Here is an 18,088-nt window from a genome sequence, read left to right as displayed (position 1 = left end):
GTACCCTCCTTCTGGCTGACTCTGGAGTGCTACCCAAGAGGGAGCCATTTCTTCTAGTTCAAGCCTGTGGGGACCAAGTTTGGTCTGAATGGTTCTTCCAGAAAAGTGATCAATCCTGCTATTTTACATCCATAGTGTAAATTTTCCACATGCCACCTATGTGACCTGGAGCCCCCCACCTTACTGTAACATGACAGCAATGTCCCCCATGGTGTTGTGAAGATCAGGTGTGACATGTGGCAAGGTCAGTGCCTGCCACATACTAGGTCTTCCCTGAGTGTGGGTCTTTTCCTGGCCTGGTGCTCTAAGTTCTAGGTGACAACTTCTCCTTTCTCCTGCCCCATCCAGAAGCTACGTAAGAGCAGCTGCCCTATCCTATGACTAAAATCCACCTGTTTACAGGTGTGGATGCCCACCATGGGGAACTATCCCAGGATAAAATTCTGCAATTCAGCCCAAATAAACATTAGTTTTTCTTAAGCCTCGTCTTCTTCTCCATCACTCAGGGGCCTTAGAACCAAATCTATTCCTCAACTCTTCACCAGACCTGGAGAATAAATTGTGATACCCATAGCCATGGTGAGGAGAAACAGCTTTAGGAAGATTAGAATCCAGGGTCTCCTAGCAAGCCTGGGTCCTTCAAGAAAGGGCTCTGGCTGGCGCATTCCTTGGCATAAACTCTCCTTTGATTAACAAGCACACTGGCCTCAAACCAGAGGTGCCACCAGAGAGCCGGGTCCACTGAGACATGGACAGATCACAAGGGTGACAGTGGAGGGTCCAGCTGCCCCATTACCACATCCTGAAGATTTCCCTGCACTGCCAGTCGCAGGGACCCATCATGAGCAGAAGGAACCCTCTATGCAAGATATTTTTTATTCAGTAGTGCATAGTTTTAGAAAATATTTTAAAACTTCATAGGTACATTATATAGGAATCGAATGCTAGTCTTTGTCCACATAAACACGGGGATCATTTGGAGGCAGGTTTTGATGAGAATGAGATTCCAGGGCTAACTTGACTGAGACTCTCCTAGAACTGAAGACCAATCCCTGCAGTGCAGACATGAGCCACCGGACCAATGGAAGGAGTGAAAAGAGCCATCACCTGAGTTCCTAGAAGCGTGCTTGTCCTGGAAAGAATGTGACTCCGACTCCTCCTCTTCCTCCTCTGTCACCCTATGTGTTCATCATTCCTCCAAACCTACATCTGTGACTTCCTGACCCATCTCTGTGCGGAGAAGTTGATTTGTGAGCAAAGTTCTCACCTCTACACTCTGGCCACTCAATAAATCTTCTTTTCTCCTGAGCATTCATCTCTCCGGAGAAGTTGATTTGTGAGCAAAGTTCTCACCTCTACACTCTGGCCACTCAATAAATCTTCTTTTCTCCTGAGCATTCATCTCTCAAACATTGTGTTTCCAGTTGAGTGGGCTTCTGTTCTGTGTTCCGTGATGAGCTGCCCCAACATGGAGCTCAATCTGACTTGTGGCTGTGGCTGAAAGCCACGGCCCATCTCAGCTTCCCCATCTGAAGGTCAGTTCACTTGTGCCGCCAGAAATAGATCTGATGGTTACATGTGCATTTAAGATAGATGAAATAGGGGCCGGGGAGATGGCTCAGTAGAATAAGCGCTTCCCTGGCAAGCGCAAGGGTCTGAGTTCAATCCCCGGTTCTGCACACACACACAAAAAAAAGATAGATAAAATATTTATAATTAGGGAATGATTCTATAACCTCAGTCAAAAATGGAATTGAATGCATTGCCAGCCATAAAGAGTGGTTCCTACAGAGTTACCTGCCCTCTCTCCCTCAAAAGCTAGGGCAAAGAGTGCCTGAGTCCTCATGGGCATTTGCCCGTAGTGACAAAGACCATGAAGAAACAGTAGTTTGACCTCTTACTGACCTGAGTAAGATACACAAGACAGCTCTGAATGTTGGGAGTTCCCCTAAGTTGCCATGGGAGCCAACTGGGGGGCCATGGACTGTGCTGGGCTTTCATGGAGGGGTCCCTGGACACCACCCTCACACCCTTGCACACTATTACTCTGAGACCTGGTGAGGAGGGTGTGTGATCTGCTGAGTGGCCGGGCCACAGATGGGAATTCTAAAGTTGGACGGGAATTGCTGAGAATCCTCTTAAACTCAGAACTTGTACACCCCCGCAGTCCATGAAAGGTGGGGATGCCACAGCTGGCCAGCAAAAGACAGTCTGGTCATCTAAGAATGCTCAATCTGCTAGGTTAATATGTCTCTCCTTGTACAAACTGCGTTGCTTTACTGCAGAGGAGCAGCCAGCAACCCCCATCCTCTTCCCTTGAAAGTACCTAGCAACATTAGTGAGCAGGACATGGGTGAGGTGCAGCTGTGCCTGAGATCTGGCCCCAGGTGTCACCTCGGAAGGGGACTTCAGAACACTGTGCCTGACACCTTTCACTGTTCAAACTGTTGCTGGGCCCCTTAATGTTAAAATGACCTCTTTTTAGTTCTCCCCGTGTTAAACTATGAAGGTGCATGGGAGGGGACAGGAAGAGATAACAGGAAACTCAAAAACCTGATAGAACCACCCGAAGTAAGGCAGGTGGACCCCACAAAAGTGGGGAGTCTGTGGTCTGGGAGAGTTTGCTCCCTCCTACACTCTCCCTTCAGAGCCCACCTAAGGGTTTCTCTTCTCTACTGCCTACTTCAGGGAGGGGTTTGCTTTCACACCCTAGCAGTGTGTGTGGACACACATAGTGTGTGGACAATCACATATCTTCCTGCAGGCCCATCACTCCTCCTGAAGTCCCTGGAGGGCTGAGCCAAGAATGTACTGGAACAGGAATCTAAGACCGCTCCTCCCAGAAGGGAGAACAAGCAAGTTGAGGAGCTTCTCAGAAATTGGGACTTTCACTTTCTGTTTCAGTTCAGGGCACAGCTTCCTGCCTTTGCATCTGCTCATTATGTAGCTGAAGAGCTGAGGACTGGAGCCACGCAGCTCAGAACAGCTGAGCTGTATCCAAACGCAGCCGGAGAAGGTTCCCTGTTAAGTTGAGGAATCGCCCCTCTCTTCACCTTCACAGCATCCCTGTCAGAGAAGGGTAAGTAAGGCTTGACTTGGACCCAGGTTTGTGTCCCCCTGCACCCCTCCTTTGTACCCTATCAGAAGGGAGGGTGAGGGGTTGCTCAACTGGGTCACAAAGCTTCCTGTGGCTCAACTCGGACACCAGGCTTCCTGAGTCACGGGCAGGTCACCGGGAGGGAAGGAGGGTGAATGTAGGAGTGGCCACATCTTTAGGAGATATCAGAGATGCCAAATAGGTGGAGGAGGGCTGGGATGCAACTGAACACGTATAGGGTAGGCCCATGGCCTCCCCCTCAGCCTAAGGGGAAGCAGAGGAGGAGGAAGAGCTGTCCTGTGTGTTGGGACAGAAGGGTACCCAGGGAGGTTAGACTGAGAGGGCGAAGGTGCTGAATGATGTCTCCAGCACCATCCTGGCTTTGGACTCCAAAGATTAAAGGCCAGGCTGTGTGTGTCAGTGAGTGACTCTGTTTGTGTGTGTGTGTGTGTGTGTGTGTGTGTGTGTGTGTATACACCTTTTTGGAGACAGAAAATCATAGGAACTTTGGATAATGAAATCTCACTTTTGTGCTTTGACCTGAGTCAGAAGCCAGTGTTGGGCTCCACTCTGTCCCCAACAGCTGGCCGTTGCTGGGTGAATCATGTTCCCTCCAGAGCTCCTCCTGGGGGATGGAGTCAGGGTCCCCTGCCCTGCTGAGCTCCCCGCAGCCACTGCCTATGGTGCAGTAAGGTGGAAACAAGGCAGTGAAAGAGGGGCAGTGAGAGAGGGGACAGCAAGCATGGTGACCCCAGAGGCTGGGGGAGGGAACAGGGAACCTGTGCTGGCTTCTCAGACCAGGTCATGTTCAGGGGGGAGAGGGTGGGCCCAGGGGTTGCTGAGTATGGATGAGGAAGAAGCTGGGAACAATTAAGCTTCAAATATTGACAACCAGGTGCAACTGAAATCTCACATAAGCCAACATACACAGACACACAGACACAGACACAGACACAGACACAGACACAGACACAGACACACACACACACACACACACACACACACACACACGGAGAGAGCCTCACGCACATTCACACTAGCTGGCCAGATTCTGCTCCGAGGGCCTGCGTGTTTTCAGCCTCTGGTGTACACAACTCCAAGGGGCTTTCACTACCTGCCACTTTTTTCTGTTTCCTGTTCTGTTGCAGGGTCGCACAGGAATGTGTAATAAACGCTTATCTCTGCTCCCTTGCAGTTGGACAGGAAGTTATTTTTTGCTTTATTGTTTAAATAAAAAGCCTTCCTGGCACCCATGCACGCTTTTCTGCCTTGCCCACTCTTACTCTGAAGTCTCCAAGGATAGACTCGGGCTGACTGGCCGGCCACTCCGACAGCACACTTTAAAGTTGGATGGAAATTTCTGACCATACTTCTAAGCTTCAGAAATGCTTACAGTCTCTTGGACAGTGCCGGGAGCGTGCCCACAGTTGGCCAGCCCAGGATGGCTGTGGATTTTGAAGCTGTCCAATCTGCTAGTTTAAAAATATATCCTTGTATATGACCTGGGATTCCTCATTGCCAGCCTGCAGAGGAGCAACACTTGGGAAGAGGGGCTCTGGGACTCTTACGCCCCGCCACCCTTCAGACTATTGCTGAGCCCCTTGATTTTGAAATTCTCCCTTTTTATTTCTCCTCATCTTAACATCTGAGGACTGACAGGAGGTGACACAAAGACACTGACGGAAATTTTCAAAAACCTGATAAAACTGGCCTGAGTACTTGACATCAGTGAGGTAGCTCACAGGATCCCAGTCAGGGCCCTACTTGCTCCCTACCACAAAGAGGCTGATCAAAGAGACACACGAGAAAAACAAATGAAATTACTCAGCTGGGAGGGAAGGAGAAGCTGGGCTGTGTCCTCAGGGGCTGGGGCTCCTATGTCCAGGGAATGCTTTCTGTACCCTGGGTGTGGAGATCAGGCTGGACCAGAAGGGTCAGGACACCTGGGAGGGTCTTGAGAGATGGCATAGGGGCCCTTAAACGTACAAAATATTACTGATGTATATACATTCATTGTCAATGACTCTTTTCATTTCATATTCATGTCTTGCATCCTGTGCCCAAGTCTCTGTCTCAGTAAGTTACGGCTGACCTCCAGGTCTTCCTGAAGCCTCAGCCTTTGAGCCTCAGCAACACCCTTGGCCCTGGCCCTGCCTTCGGTAGTCCAGTCTCCTCTGCTTTTCTCTCATTACTGGTTTTTGTTTCTTTTACTGGGAATCGAATTTAGCACCTTGTGCTTGCCAGGCATGCGCTTGTTACTTTGTCATCGAGTGTACCTGTCGTCTCTTTCTGATCTCCTCCCTCTACACACAGGTTCACTGAGATGCCCTGGGCAGCCCTGCTCCTCACTCCTAGCAGCCCCCAATCCAGAGCTTCCTCCATCACATGTATCCAGAACTCTGATCCTCTAATGGGACCTTCCTAGAGCCATTAGTGGGAGAAGAGTTGCTTTTGCTTTGGGTGTCCAGGTATCAGGGGACATGGGACCTCAGAGCTGCCTAGGTTTATCCTGTCTTCCTCGTGTGACAGAAGCCATACGTGGCTATGTAGGCAATGTCTCCCAGCCCAGGCACGACTCCCATGGTCAGTGGAACAGGCAGAGTTGGTTGACCTCAAGAAGGGAGAAGTCACATGGTGGATATTCACAGCCCTCAGGAGCGGGGCTCTAGGAAGGTCCCATTAGAGGATCAGAGTTCTGGGTACATGTGATGGAGGAAGCTCTGGATCGGGGGCTGCCAGGAGTGAGGAGCAGGGCTGCCCAGGGCATCTCAGTGAACCTGTGTGTAGAGGGAGGAGATCAGAAAGAGATGACAGGTACACTTGATGACAAAGTAGAAGATATCCTTGAAGCCAATTCAAGGTACCTCAGGAAAGCTCTGTGGCTATAACAAACTGCCTAACTGAGGATAATTTTAAAGGAATAGAAGTTAGATTTATTCAACTCATAGACCCAGAGGCTGAGAATTCAAAGGTCGTGGCACCCATATCTCTTTTAGCATCTAGTCAGGACATTCAGCTCTGCCATCATCTCAGGGAAGCATGCACGAAGGAGGGAAAGTGTTGAGGAGAATGCTCCCTGCATGGTTATTGACATGAAGGATGAGAAGGAAGGTGCAACAGTTAGGGGACAGCTGGGGATATAGCTGAGCAGCACAAGCGGCGCATGCCTGGCAAGCACAAGGTGCTAAGTTCAATTCCCAGTAAAAGAAACAAAAACCAGTAATGAGAGAGAAGCAGAGGAGACTGGACAACCGAAGGCAGGGCCAGGGCCAAGGGTGTTGCTGAGGCTCAAAGGCTGAGGCTTCAGGAAGACGTGGAGGTCAGCCGTAACTTACTGAGACAGAGACTTGGGCACAGGATGCAAGACATGAATACGAAATGAAAAGAGTCATTGACAATGAATGTATATACATCAGTAATATTTTGTACATTTAAGGGAGAGGAGCACGATTATGGGAACAGGAGGTTTGGTCAGAAAGAGATGGTTCAAGTCCTGGCCCCAGCAACTTTCTGTCACACCATGGTGACTCCAGCTGCTTCAAGAAGGGGATACAGGTTCTTACGTTATGGAGTGTGTGGTCACTCAGTAAGCGACATGGACGCAGCCTGCCCTGCATAGACATCTGATAAATACGTGCCATTGATACACAGATGTTTCCACGCCAGTAACTTCAAGAACATTCCTTCTCTGTGTTCCTCTCTGTATAGACTTTATTGTCCCTGTATGGCTGTGTGCTTGCCCCATTCTCTTCTCCCTGTACCCTCCCAGGACATGAGGCTCTGCCTTGGCTGGGTGAGGGCAGCGGGAGCTGGAGCAGGACTGCCGTCTTTCTTTAAATGAGAGTTGCAGACCCAGTGGACAAAGAATACTGACTGAAGACATGGCGGCCTGCTGCTCTCTGAGGGAATTTCAGTAAACATGGCTGCTCACCGTTTCCCAGCTGATTCCCCTCCCATCTCACAATCTGTTTCCTCCTCCCCTCCAGCCTGGACAGAGTGATACAGTGTAAAGAAATCCTCTCAGAGAGGCCACTGCTGACACCATGACCCACACACTCTCTCCAGGTACGTGTGCTTCCTGTCCAGCAGTTACCTGCTCCTGACCTAGGGCACTCGAAGACTGAGTTGTTCTTCAGAGAATGGGAACCCCAAGTGGGCTCTGCAGGTCTCCTGACCCCCTGGGGGTCTCCTGGGCCTGTGAGTTTCCCTTCCGGGTCCTCTCCTCAGGGCCAAGACCCTGGTGCTCACTTCCTCCCCACCCTATCTTCTAGTCAGTGCCTCAAGTGGATGTAGGAAAACCTCAGAGAAATGGAGCACAGAAAGTGAGAGGACAGGGTGACAAGAGAAAGTGATAGTGAGCAGGATGCCTGGGGGACGAGCTGATGGTGACCTGGAGGCTCCTTCTACCCATCACCAGCACCTTGCTCCTGGCTTTCTCTGGGGCACTGCCCATGAGGAGGCTGCTTCCTCCAGCTTCTACCTTGTAGGAGCCAAAGATCTTTGTGGTTTGATAGGAAGAGTGGCCTACTGTGCTACTGACCTGGACCCCAGAGTGGCCTCTGACACCTCCCAACTGTGTAACCTGGAGTCTCTCACTTCTCTGTCCTCACCTGTCATGAGTACAATGTCTTCTATATTGCTATGAGGATCAGGAATGACATGTGGACATGGCCAGCCCAGGGCCTGTCACTTTGCATGTCCTTCCTGATCTTGTTAGTTTCAGATAGAAATGTCCCCCAACATCAGTGCCACATGTGGAGCTGTGCGTAAGTGCCTAGCCTGCACTGCCAGGGATGTGTGCCTGCTTACCAGGTGTGACTGTCTCAGGCAGGGACTGACTCCAGTTATCTCATGGGGAACAAAAGTACATGCCAGGAAGATTGCAAGTTTGAATTCCACCTGGGCAACTTAATAAGGTCTTACCTATATCAAAATAAAAATAAATAAAAAGGGGTAAGGATGCAGCTCACTGGGTGAGTGCCTCTGGGTTCAAATTTCAGTATAGAGAGAAGAGAGTTAAAAAGGAAGGAAGGAAGGAAGGAAGGAAGGAAGGAAGGAAGGAAGGAAGGAAGGAAGGAAGGAGAGAAGGAAGGAGAGAGAGAGAGAGAGAAAGAAAGAAAGAAAGAAAGAAAGAAAGAAAGAAAGAAAGAAAGAAAGAAAGAAAAGAAGGAAGGAAGGAAGGAAGGAAGGAAGAAAGAAAGAAAGAAAGAAAGAAAGAAAGAAAGAAAGAAAGAAAGAAAGCTGGAAATAGATTTTTTTTTAAAAAAGAGCCCTCCACCATACAAATAAAAATCCCTTCAGTCCTGTTTCTTTGCCATGCTTAGGTACCTTGAAGCCAGAGCCCCTTCCTCAGTCCCTCAGCTACCCTGAGAGCAAACTGTGCTGCCAGTTGTTGTGGTGAAGAAACAGGGAGGAGTGGGGATTGGAAACAGGGAGCTCCAGCAGACATGGGAGTCTAAGCAGGGCTGGTAGCTGAGGATAATCTTTTCCCCATCAATAAATGGGCAGTCCCGGGTTAGAGGTACCACTGAGGATTTGTGTCCCCTGAGACACGGCCAAATCCTGTGCCAGAGGCTGACACTGAGAATACCAATGATCTGGTCCAGATACTGGCCCAGTAACCAAATAGCAAACATAAAGGTAAAAAGCAGAAAAGAAAATTTAATATAGCAGTAGGTACAGTGGGAGGACCGAGGGTCAGCATCTTCAGCCTTACTGACAGGAGCCTCAAGTTACACAGACAAGGGGAAAAACATGTACAGTTTTGTAGCCTGGGCCCCAGGGTCTGGTTGATCATGTTATCAGCACTGGTTGGCAGGGCCTTGTCCAATGACAGGGAAGATGCTGCTGCCTGAACAATAGCTTACACTCCACCAGAGCTACTAATCCACACTGACAGCTCAGAAAAAGACTAGAGGAAAGGGGACAGGTACAAGAACACGGGCAGATGCCATTTCCATCGTGCCCTAGTTACCTACTGGACATCATAGGCCCAAGTGAAGAGCTGGTGCTTTAGCAAAAGCAGCCTCTGAGTGGCTGTCACAGCATCACGGTGAACAGAACTGAGGCTCCAGCCCCACCCCTGTCACCACCCACCTGAAAGAATCCTCTCCCTTGCCCATCTTACAGGGCCCGTGCTTAGCAGGAGGAATCCTCTTTTCCACAGTTTTGCACAATAGTGTGTTTCAATCACTCTTAAGTGAAAAAGAGATGCTCACACTCACACTTACTAGGTCCAAAACTCTTTGATATTTTTAATTCTATTTCCATGTGGCTCTTCAGTCACAAAACGAATTTCAGAATCTGACAGGTTGAAACATTAGGAAGACCCGGGTGCACAGCACTGAACACACAATGGTCATGTCATAAAGGGAGGACACCGCTGGGACTTGGCCACATGCCAGGGTTGATCCACTCAACCCTGGGAGCACTGAGTTAAAAATGTTTCAGTTCTCTGCTACCTACTGTGGCCCTTCCCCAGTGTTATAGTTTTCAAGGACTTCCATCACAGAAAACTGCAGACCAGGGCTGGGGAGATAGCTCAGTACAATAAGTGCCTGCCTGGCAAGTGCAGGGTCCTGAGTTTAATCCCTGGTTCCTCAAAAAAATAAAAGAAAAAAGAAGACTGCACACCAGGTGCCTAAACAGAAAATGTGCTTCTCTCACGCTTCTGGAAAACCAGCCCATGCTCAAACTGAGGCAGAGTTAGCTCCTGGTGAGGACTTTCTTCCTGGTTTGCAGAGGGAGACTTTTCACTGTGTGTGCACCTGGCTTTTCTCTGTGCGTGGACATAGAGAGGAAAAAGGACAGAGGGAGGCAGGCAGGCAGAGAGACAGGCAACATTCGTCTCTCTTTCTGTTCTTACAAGGACATAAATCCTCTGGATTTGGGCCCAAGATAGGGCCAGGAAGGCAGTAAAGTAATTAAGGTTCAGTTGGGTCATAAGTGCTGACATCATACTGACTGCAAGTTTGATGTGTGAGACACAATTCAGGCCATCACCTCACTGGCTCCATCAAGATTACCCTGTTTGTCCACGTGTGGGGGCACTTCCCTGTAATCCAGATTCCTTGGACAGCTGAGGCAGGATGATGGCTAATTCAAGCTCAGACTCCTTGTTACAAAACAAAATGCAAAAGGGCTGGTCTCGTAGCTCAGGGGTAGAGCCCTTGCCTAGTAAGTAAGTATAAGGGCATTCATCGATCTAACTCTAAGGACTAGGAAAAAGAAAAGAAAATGTCACAGCTGCTTGGGGAATTGAGCATTGAAACCTTAGCTCCACCACACTGTCTGCTATTGTTCTCTTTTTTCTCCATCTAGAGAGCAAGCACTTCATTGAGAACATCTGTGAATATCTCCACCGCGCAGTGGACGAAGAGTGTCTGCAGATTCTGCTGACTCATGACAAAGTCTGGCAGATATTCACAGCAGAAGCTAAACTGTCCAGGTCGCGTGCTCTGTGACACCACCAGACTCCCCCCAGGCTGGTTTCCCTGGGGCAGCCACACATCCTCTAAGCTGTTTCCTGTGGTTGGGGTTGAGGGTGTGCCCTCTTCACAACCCCGAGGGAGATTTCCTCTGTGTCACTCCCTGGCAGTGAGTGCCCTCGGTTGAGGAGAGATGGCACCAGCAGGGCAGGGTTACCTCTGCCATCTGCTAGTTGTGTCCCTATGCAAGTTCTCCACCATTTTCTGCCTTGGATCTTCACCTCTTTTGCTTACTTCCAGAAAAATAACAATGTGTGGAGGAAAGTGCTTAGCATATGGCTGACACATAGTAAGGGCTCAAGCCCAGATAACTTTTACCATACTTGATTGGAAGAGAGCAGGGCCAAGGGTCTCCTCCTTGGGCGCAGGAACTAAAACTTCTTTGGGACACCTCAAAAAAATCTAGACATGGTCAGCTTGTATTCTTAGGGGTTCCACCTTGAGCAATGCCCCATATGAAGAACTATTAAAAAGCAGGATTCTTTTTTGGACCAGGACACCTACAGGCAGAGTGGAGCTGGACAGGACTGGGTGGGGACATGGCTGTCACTTCCAACTCCAGGTCTTTGGGCCTATGTTTTGGAGATGTGGGTTATCATATGTTCAGTGGGAGCAGTCATTCACTGTGTAGGATGGTGATGAAGACCTGGGAGTACACTGCAGGTCAGAGGTGGTGAACCACATGCAGGCACCATCCCCATATGCCCAGAAGGAAATGGGCCCAGGGCAGAGCTGGATGGGGCCATGTGAAGTGTTTTAAGAAGGCTGGGTTGAGAAGACAGGACCAGAGTGAGGAGAAGGAGGTGCTGAAGGCTCGGTCAGAGCCTAGGGAGGTCACGGGTCTGGAGGACCTGTGCTCTGGGGAGACCATGTTTCTCCTTTCTGCTGTGATCCATCTCTGATGGGCAGAGAGAGGTGTGGAGAGTCATCTCTTCTTGGATACTGGGCAGCTCTCAGCTACAATCTGAGACCCTCTCCTATTCTAAAGGGACTAGAAGACCCACTGGGACAGCAGTGCAGCTCAGTGAGAACTACCAGAGTCAGAATGGTGGCTTTTCCATTTCCCTAGTCCAGAGATTCTAAGAGACTCAAATGTCCTCACTTAAAGAGGGAATACTTCCTCCGTCTTCCAGTCACAGTTTGGGTCTTTTCACATTAGTGATTCATATAGATGAGTCTCTGTTTCCCTTGAGTCTTTATATGTGGGATTGGCTACACACAAATTAAGCTGCTACCAGCTAAGGTGTTGGTCAGTCAAGTAACATCAGACAGTAACATCCTGAAATTTAGGGAGCCCGATGAGGAGTGTTAGGAGGCAAGAAGGTGTGTGCAGAGTCAGAGGGGAGCCAGATTAATAGCCAGGTCTCCTGATTCCAATCTACTATGGCAACAATGGGATCCAGGGACCTCCAGGTGGGAGCAGAAACTGGTCAAAGGCTGATGACAGGCCAAATAATATGCACAGCCACTTCTTGTTGTGAGGGTATACTTTTAGATTTTAAGTTCTAAGAGTTAGCTAAAGTGCACAGTCCCCAGGATCCCATTATTTTTGACACCAGTTCCAAACTTGGAAGCCTCCCAAAACTACCTGCAAGATTTCACGAGTCACCAGGACTCACAGAACTCACTGAAGACGGTTATGACACAGATACAGTGCATCTTAGGGAAATGACACGGGTTAAAACCACCCAAGGAGGAAACACATAGGGCAGAGTCTAGAAGGGTTGCAAGCATGAAGCATCTGTTATCCTCAGGACAAGGTACAGTGCTGTGTATAATGTGTGACCAGTCACAGGGAAGATGACCCACCAGGGAGTTTCATCCTGTGGGAGAAAATATTTGACTGATGCATGTGAAAGCAAGCAGAAAGACTTCATTCAGGATGCTTGCACTGGTGCAAAAAGATGGGGCTCAGCTCCGGACACAGCCAACAAGCAGAGTGAAGGGCAGTAGAGGAAAACTAGCAGGGACATCAGGAGGAGGGAAATTCTAGTGATGCCGTCCTCGTGGATCTCTTCCTAAATCAGGTCAGGGACAAATACATCAACAGTCATGGATGGGAACTTGATCACAGATGGAGGATTCTCACTGATCTAACCTGATGTGATTCTTGCTAAGCCTAACAAGATTAGAAGAGACTAGAAGGCCAAGTCAGTGGTTAGTTAACAAGAAGTTAGAAGTTCCTTGGTATATTTAGTCAAGGACAATTTCACGTTGAACCAAAGTCTTGGTGTTCTGGACCACACGTAGTCATTGTGGCTGCCATGGGTTCTCCTTTCCATCCTGGAGGTTAGGGTCTTTAGTATGCAGTTTCTCTTAGGGTTACAAACAATCCCTAAATTTCCATTATATATCACATTGTTAAGGTTGGGCATCTTTTATAGGTAGCATTTTGGATTCTGGATTTTTCTGATTTGGAAATATTTGAAGATACATAGTGAAATATCTTTTTTGAGAAAGGATCCAAATCTGAACACGAAATTCACTTATTATTTTTCACAATGTATACACTTAGTGTGAAGGTAATTCTATGAGGTACTTTTAGCATATTTGTGCCATGACTGCAATCATCCAGTGGGGTCAGGTGTGGAAGTTCTGCTTGTCTTGTTCCATTATTGCTCTAAAGTTTTCAGAGCAGGACACATTACAAACACACAGGATGTTGAGCTTAGTTGTGTCGTATTGTGGCCAAAGTCTCCAGGCAAACACAGACATTCCAGCAGGCAGACATTCCAAATGCCTACGTGTTGTCACTTCCTAGCTCCTGAGAGGAAAGAGAAAGGGTCCCCGTGGCCACAGTTAATTTTTCACTGCACCCTAGAATGCTCTGGGCTGAGGGCTTTGTTATGGCACTCCCTCTTCCTTTTGTTCATCTACTTTGAGCTTCTGCTTTACATATACCTTGGTAGTGATGGCCTTGGCCCAAAGAAAGAAAGCATTTTCCTGAATGCCTAACATGAAGAGCATCTTAGGATGCCTCTTACTCATTACTCCCAACATTAATTAAGGACCACACAGCATTTATGATGGTGCAAACATACTCTTAAAGGAAGATTGCATACATCTGTACAATTCATTTCCATTTGATTTAGAGCAAAAGTTCTGTGATTTATGCAGAATAGGTTTTGTGGAGCACATTTGACAGAAAAACAAAATGTCTTTCTTAATATTTGACTTTTGCTGTTTCAGTTATGAAGCAGAGATGCTTCATGATGTCCTGTATGAGCATACGATGATCTTGACCGCTGAAGATAGAGACAAACTCCAGAGAAACCTGTGGGCTAGGAACAAGTTTTTGGAAATGTTTCCTCAGGTGAAAACAGAACTTGAAGAATGCGTACAAAAGCTCCATGCCCTTGCTGACCAGGTTGACCAGGTACACAGAGATTGCACCATCTCCAGTTCGGCGACCAGCTCCACTGGCACTGGCTCCGGTACCAGGACCCTCCTTGGCCTGGCTCTGACACCCTTCAGAGTAGGAAGTAGTTTCCTGCTCTCAGCGGCTGGGCTGGGGCAGGGAGCACTGACTCCTGCAGCCAACCCTGCCACTATCATGAGAGAGCAACGAGGCCCAGGGGCAGCTGAAGCTGAAGCCAGACACCTCATGTCAACCAGTAAGGAGAAAGTGAAGGAGTTTGTAGACGCCATGAATAAAATTGAACCCAGAGTTCCTCATGCCAGCGTCAACAACCTGATAGAGGCAATAAGGCGCTGTGGCATCAAGCGAGAGAGAGCTTACTCTGACTTAGTAGCTGATGTCATCCATTTCATTACCAGTTGGGGAACTGCCTCTCATCTGGTACAGCAAATCATTGGAGCCATTGTCCTAGCGGTGAAGAGAGTCGGGATCACGGGTATGGTCACCACAGTCTTCTCTCTATTGGGAGATTTGTACCATACTGTGCATGACTCAAGGGATTGGCAGGAGAGTACAAGAGCAGCAGAAGAGCTGCGTAAGAAGGCCAACATGCTGGAAAGGAAGCTGGAGGAGCTCACTGAGATCCATGAGAGCTTGAGATCTGACCTGACTCAGTGACCCCTTCCCCAAGCACTGCAGATGCAAGGGCAGATGTGCTGGACAAGGGAAGGGGCAAGTGGAGGCATTATAGCAGGGAGAGAAAAGGGGTGAGATCAAGGCGTGTCTTTGGCTGAGCATGCTAACACAGGGGTTAATGAAAATTCTAAGAGAGTTAATAGAATCCTGGATAAAAATCCACTGATCATCTCAAGTGATGTTGTAGCAGTTGATACATTTTGTCAACTTGGCTTAATTGGCTCCAGCAGTTCTGGGCATGGGGGGGCCTCCCCCACCCTGCAGGCGGGCAAGGCCCAACTTGGGGTGCGATTGGTTCCACCCTCAGGCCATGAGCAGCCCCAGAGTGGCTCAGCACAAAAAGTGTATATAAAGGAATTGAGGAAGGCTTCCACAGCCCTGCCCCGCTTCGGAGGAGAAGTCCCAGCCTTCGGAGGAGCTTGATCTTAACAGCAGCACCACTTTGGAGGAGCGGAGGTCTTCGGAGTGGAGCCTGGGTCTTGGCAGTCGGCATAGAAGGAAGAGAGAGGCTTGATGGACACCGCAGATGCTGCTCCTCCTCTGCTCTTCATTGTTTTCTGTCGCCACGAACTGCTGTCATTTGCCTTGGAGCCAGCAGAATGTGAGCTGAAACCTCCATAAACTGTGAGCTAAATAAACCTTTCCTTGGCCAGGGAGATAGCTCAGTAGGTTAAGCGTTTACCTGGCAAGCACAAGGGCCTGAGTTCAATCCCCAGTTCTTCAAAAAACAAACAAACAAACCTTTCCTTCCTTCATTTTGAGTGTTGGGTATTTGTCCCAACAACGAGTAAAAAGTAACTAAGACAGATATAGCAAAAGGTTTTGACAAAACTCAACATCCATTCATAATAAAATCCTTGAAAAAACTGAGTATTGAAGGATTATTCCTTATCATAATAGAGGCTGTATGTGCCAAATCTGTAGTCAATCTCATACTGATTTACTCTGAAATCAGGAATAAAGAAAAGATGCTCACTTTTACCACTCTATTCAGTGTAGTGCTTGAAATTTTAGAGCAATTAGTCAAGAGAAAAATACAAAAACAATATAGTTGAAAGGATGAAGTCAGGTTATTTTTACTTGTGAATAATATGAACCTGCACTTAGAAGACTCTGAAGACTCCACCAAAAGATTTCAATTTGTTGAATTCTACAAAAGAGTAAGACTTACTATTGCCCTGAAAAAAGTGACAATATTTCTATGAACCAAAAATGAACTAGCAGACAAAATGTTCAGGAAAGCAATTCCATTCACAATAGCTTCAAAAAATAAAATTCTTTTTTTTTAGAGTTAATATTTATTTTTATTACACCATTATTTGGAACAAAAAAAATTCTGTGGAATCAATCTAACCAAGGAAGGAAAAGACCTCTAAAATGGAAATTATGGAACACTGAAGAAAGAATTGAAGACACTAGAAGGTGAAAAGACCACCCATGTTTATGGATTAGCAAAATTGACATTGCTAAAATGGCCATTTTCAGAAAGCTATATACAGATTCAAAGTTCCCCATAAATTCTTCACAAAAACTGACAATTTTAAAATGTATATTAAAATGAAAAAGAGTAGGGGACTCAGGTCAACAATTTCTGACATTGCCAGTCAAGTGGAAGACCCAATACTATTATGGGCTACTGGACTCTTAGAATATTTTGCTGAGTTTACACAGCTATAATATTCAAATAATGGAACTTAACAACAAAAAGGGGATGCAGATGAACGTCCATTTTGTATCTGTGTATTCAAAGTGGTTAGGATAGATATATAGTTACATTCTCTTAATAAATAGAGGGATTCGTTCTAATGGTGTTTGTAAATAGGATATCATGTCCGCATCTTGTACAGCAATTAACCACTAGGAAGAATGTATGCAAAGTGTTAATTATTGAAACTGTCCTACCAATTTGATTTGAAACTGTCTCATTGCTATTTGCTTCTCAATAAAATTATAGGAAAAAAACCAAATTAGTTAGGATAGATATATAGCTACTTTCTCTTAGTTCAATGAGAAGAAAGATGTGTACTAATAGTGTTTAGACAAGATATCCTTTCTGCATCTTATACTATGAATAACTACTATGAAGACAACAATATACAATGTATTAATTATTGTAACTGTCCTACTAACCTGTTTTGAAACTGTCTCATTGTTATTTCTTTCTGAATAAAATTAATTTAAAAAATAAAATGAAATGAAATGAGAAAGAATCAGAATTGTCAAAGAAATCCTGAAATGAAAAGAGCACTTTAGCTCAGCAGCCTAAGCCCCTGCCTGCCAAGAACAAGGACCTAGGTTCAGTCCCCAGCACCACAGTGCTGGCCCAGCCCTGGGCATGCCATGCTGGCCACTAAGACTGGGTGTGGTGGCACATGCTTGTTGACTGAAAAAGGAGAATCACTGCAAGTCTGAGCTGCACAGTGAGACCCTGTACCAAATTTAAAAAGAAAAAAAAGCAACTTAGGAGGCACCACAATAACCAATTTCAAAGTATACTACAAACTGTAATAACATAAATAACGTGGTACTGGGCCAGGGATATAGCTCAGCAGAACAAGCACCTGCCTGGCAAGTGCAAGGCCCTGATTTCATTTCTGGCACAAAGAAAAAAATAAACAATAGTAATAGTAGCAATGATATGGTACCGACACAAAATTGGAAATGCAGCAAAATGAGGTAGAAGACACAAAAATGAACACATACAACTGCAGCTGCCTGATTCTCCACCAAGGGGTCAAATCATGTATTGGAGAAACAAACCAGCATCTTTAACAAATGATTCTAGGAAAATCACATATGCATATTGTAGTGGCTGATACACTGTGTAAACTTGAGGAGTTAAAAGCTTAACTCAAGCTCAGCAATTCCATGCCCTAGAGTGTGGAGGGCCCTTGCTCTGCTGAATTCTATAAGAAATTACTCATTCCTAGAGACAAGTATTACCCTGATATGAAAACCAGAGAAAGACCCAAACAGAGAGAGAGAGAGAGAGAGAGAGCGAGAGAGAGAGAGAGAGAGAGAACTTCAGGCCAATCTCCCCAGTGAACATAGATGAAAACATCTTCAATACGATACGTACTAGTAAGCTGGCAATGGTGGTGCATGTCTGCAATCCCAACACTCAGTGCTGAGCCAGGAGGATCATTGAGAATTTGAGACTAGCCTGGGATACAAAGTGAGCTCAAAGCCAGCCTGAACCATATAGTGAGACTATGTTGGAAAAAAAAAAAAAGATAGATAGATAGATAGATAGATAGATATAGATAGATAGATAGATAGATAGATACTAGCACACAAAATGCAGAAAGTCATCAAGATTATACACCATGACCAAGTAGGATTCATCCTAGAAATATAGTATGGCTCAATATATGAAAATAATACTATATGAGGGACTGGTGAGATGGCTCAGTGGTCTAAAGCACCTACTTAGAACAAGCTTGGCAAAGC

The 18,088-nt window shown here is 46.8% G+C and overlaps 1 protein-coding gene across 1 annotated transcript; it reads left to right on the top strand.

Moving 5' to 3' along the window:
- Positions 1-2,914: 2,914 nt before the first annotated feature.
- LOC111817618 (apolipoprotein L3-like) lies at positions 2,915-15,043 on the top strand. The gene is made up of 4 exons (XM_023719063.1): positions 2,915-3,079; positions 7,084-7,162; positions 10,418-10,544; positions 13,774-15,043. The coding sequence occupies exons 2-4, from the start codon at positions 7,141-7,143 to the stop codon at positions 14,618-14,620; spliced, it is 996 nt and encodes a 331-aa protein (XP_023574831.1). The 5' UTR covers positions 2,915-3,079; positions 7,084-7,140; the 3' UTR covers positions 14,621-15,043.
- The last annotated feature ends 3,045 nt before the right edge of the window (positions 15,044-18,088 follow it).

This window comes from Octodon degus, unplaced genomic scaffold, assembly GCF_000260255.1.
Source record: "Octodon degus isolate 3935 unplaced genomic scaffold, OctDeg1.0 scaffold00064, whole genome shotgun sequence".
Lineage (NCBI taxonomy): Eukaryota > Metazoa > Chordata > Mammalia > Rodentia > Octodontidae > Octodon > Octodon degus.
The sequence above is the reverse complement of the archived record's forward strand: the minus strand, read 5'-3'. Positions and strand labels throughout refer to the sequence as shown.

Bases quoted from the DNA above. Each gene is read 5' to 3' on its own strand.
- LOC111817618 (XM_023719063.1), top strand. From the start codon at position 7,141: ATGACCCACACACTCTCTCCAG. The intron at 7,163-10,417 runs GTACGTGTGCTT...TTCTCCATCTAG, and splicing joins GACCCACACACTCTCTCCAG to AGAGCAAGCACTTCATTGAG. The intron at 10,545-13,773 runs GTCGCGTGCTCT...TTGCTGTTTCAG, and splicing joins GCAGAAGCTAAACTGTCCAG to TTATGAAGCAGAGATGCTTC.